Genomic DNA, 3,105 nt, shown 5'->3' with positions numbered 1-3,105 from the left:
GTTCGCGGGGGTACTCGGGCTCGTGGTCGGGCCCCGGGTACTCGGCCTCGCGTCGCCGCACCGGTGACAAGCTAATGAACGCTACTCTGCGCGGCTCCGCCATCCCCACTGTTCTGGCCCTCTGCTTTAGCTCGAGCCGGCGCTCGCTTCTACGCCGCGCTGCGTGCCTGCCCGCCCTTCCTCTTGCTCTCCGTCGCTTTTCTTCCCTCCACCACCCTCAGCCGTCTCCGCCGACGCCACGGTGAGTGCGGACCGTGTCCCCTTCCCCGCTACTACGTTCTGATGGGCTTCACCGCCATCGCCAGGGTCGCCGCGGCCGCCATGTTGGATCCCCCACATAAATAGAAGCAGGCCGCTGAGCGGGCGCATGCGCACAGAGTAGACGCTCGCGTCCACTGTCGTGGCTGTTGCTCAGTTTTCCTCTTTTCCTCCCAACAGTCTGGCGTCCAGACAGGTCGGCGGAAGTGACGACATGGCTCGGCCTGTTTCCGTGGAAACGGAGACGCCGTCTGCACCCTTCCTCAAAGGGAGGGTTCTGGGGTTTCCCCAGCAGCTTCCTATTCGTACCCGGAAACCAGAGGCGCTCCAGGAGCTTCCTGGGGCGAGCATCGGGATGTGCCTGAGACCGACCTAGCCATGGCGCCGGGTCTCCCGCGCTGGGTTCAAGGGAATTGGGGTTGTTAGCTGATTATTCAAGGCGGACTCTGGGCAAAGGTAGACAGACGCGCCGGCCGTTGTGCCTGCCAGGCGTGTGTCCCCGTAGCCTTAAGTATCGAGGGAAAAAAGGAAGTGCCCACCTTCAGCCCGACTAGCCCCAGCGGCTTCCCTCCCGAAAGCGCGGGCCTCCCCTTCCTCGACCTACTCTGATTTCCCTCGCCCGGCCGCAGTGGGCGTTACGTGGGGCAGGGTCATTAAATGTTCAATAACGCTTTGCAGTTGGAAAATTAACAAGCAGGTGAAGAGTTCTGGGCTCATTCAGAAGGCCTAAACTGTTGAAATCACAGAAAACTTCTTAAGAGGGTTTGGTGGTTTAAAAGAATGCTAAAGGACCCATTTCAGGATGGGGAAGGAATTGATTGGGCACGCCCCATAGGCTCACTTGTAATTAATTAATTGGAAGTCAGGTCTGAAAGGATGAGAATTACTGGCCATTTTAATCCATTGAATAAAAAGTAAATTTGAGGGGTCGCCCTTCACATCCAAGCCTTCTGTTAATTGCATTAACTGGATTAACTGTTGAAAGCTCATTTATTAAGTCAGTGTGACGTCATAGACAATTTCTGAGAGGGTACTGTTTCTTCCTCTCCTGTTACTTTCCCTACTTGGACGAAGATGATGATGAAATCTATGATTCCAAAGGTCTCTCCCAACTCTAAAACCCTATCTTTTCTCCTCAGCACCATGTTTTACCTCCATTATCTCCTTCCCCATTGCTCCTTTTCTGATTACGAATTCGGGTCTCATTTTTAGATTGTCTTTGTTATACTTAAATGACCTGCCTTCAGTCTCTATCCCCGCCAGTCTTGAGACGGGGTCATATTAATGTCTCTAAAAGAGTTTTTATTATGTCGTTCTCTGCTCTGGCTGCAATTTACCTACAAACTGAGTTCTATGTATGTATACTCATTCAATATCCTCCACAGTTTAGCTCAGAGACTGCAAACTGGTGGTCTGTGGGCCAAATCCTAGTACAGGTGTGTTACTTGTCCAACATTATCTTCTAACTTCTAACCCACTGAGTTTTCCAACTTTTTGATCCACAACCCACAGTAAGAAATTTTACACTGTAACCCAGAATGTACACTCATATATACATAACACATATGTGCATATCTGAAATACAAGTTTCACAATACTTACCTACTGCTTAGGATAAAGTAAAAGCAACAGACGCAACAGAGTTAACATAGCATATTTTATAATACAGTGTAAAAAAATGTTAATATATAGAAGCAAATTGGGAAAGATTTTCTTTAACGCCATGGAAGTTCTTGCCTGTTCATAGGTTTATTGCACTCCAGTATTCATGAGGACAGTGGTACATGAACATCTGATCCACTGTAGCGCCTGATCTTTTTCTTTTCTTTTTTTTTTTTTTTTGAGACTGAGTCTCGCTCTGTCGCCCAGGCTAGAGTGCAGTGGCGGATCTCAGCTCCGCCTCTCGGGTTTACGCCATTCTCCTGCCTCAGCCTCCCAAGTAGCTGGGACTACAGGCGCCCGCCACCTCGCCTGGCTAGTATTTTTTTTTTTTTTTTTTTAGTAGAAATGGGGTTTCATCGTGTTAGCCAGGATGGTCTCCATCTCTTGACCTCGTGATCTGCCCGTCTCGGCCTCCCAAAGTGCTGGGATTACAGGCTTGAGCCGCCGCGCCCGGCCGATCTTTTTCTTTTCTAAACTGATCAAAATTGAAAACCCTAGTTCAGATATATAGGCTGTCGTGAATAGTAATAATGCATATACATGTTCTTCATAGCAATAAATTCTTCTTTAATCTTAGTCCAACATCATGATAAATTTCATACCTCACAATCATTTTTCTGTGTTATGAAGTACTAAGCTGTAATAATTTATTCTCTTCATAAAATACCAAGTTTAATCAAATTAATTTTTTAAATCAATAAAAATGATCTGGTTCACCCTATTAACTGCCCAACAAACTGAAAACTCTATGTTCTTTGTTAAAGGGCAGATTACAAGAAGTGTTTTCCATGTTCTTAATTTAAAAAACAAGATTCTGATATAATGAACCTAAATCAAAATTCACAAATGGTGGCTGAAATCCTGTTAGAGTACAACATAAATCCATAGTTATTGTGCGTAAACAATTCAAAATTAGTTTATGAAGGAAACGTCAAGTCATATAACCACCACACCTTATTACTAATGGGTTCCACCATGCTTCAACCAGGCACAGCAGATATAAACATGTAATAGACCGCTCAGAAAATTAAAGCTATTAGAGCTGTAAATAAGGAATGCTAAATATAAACATAGCAATGCCAATACATTGGTGCCATTTTAAAAAGTGAATAAGATACAATGTAAACACATCTGATAGTTCCCTCTGTAAGCCACTTTCCCATTGACTTATAAAGTTATGGTTCT

At 45.5% G+C, this 3,105-nt stretch overlaps 1 protein-coding gene across 1 annotated transcript in view; it reads right to left on the bottom strand.

Moving 5' to 3' along the window:
- Window positions 1-282, bottom strand: part of UBN2 (ubinuclein 2) — a 75,279-nt gene extending 74,997 nt beyond the window's left edge. Inside the window, exon 1 of the mRNA XM_011941559.1 lies at window positions 7-282. Coding sequence (XP_011796949.1) covers window positions 7-103 — 97 coding nt within the window. The 5' untranslated portion in view covers window positions 104-282. The remainder of the gene's footprint in view (window positions 1-6) is intronic.
- Window positions 283-3,105: the final 2,823 nt, after the last annotated feature.

Source organism: Colobus angolensis, unplaced genomic scaffold (genome assembly GCF_000951035.1).
Source record: "Colobus angolensis palliatus isolate OR3802 unplaced genomic scaffold, Cang.pa_1.0 Scaffold2, whole genome shotgun sequence".
NCBI lineage: Eukaryota > Metazoa > Chordata > Mammalia > Primates > Cercopithecidae > Colobus > Colobus angolensis.
Note: the sequence above shows the minus strand (reverse complement) of the source record. Positions and strands in the feature narration are given on the sequence as shown.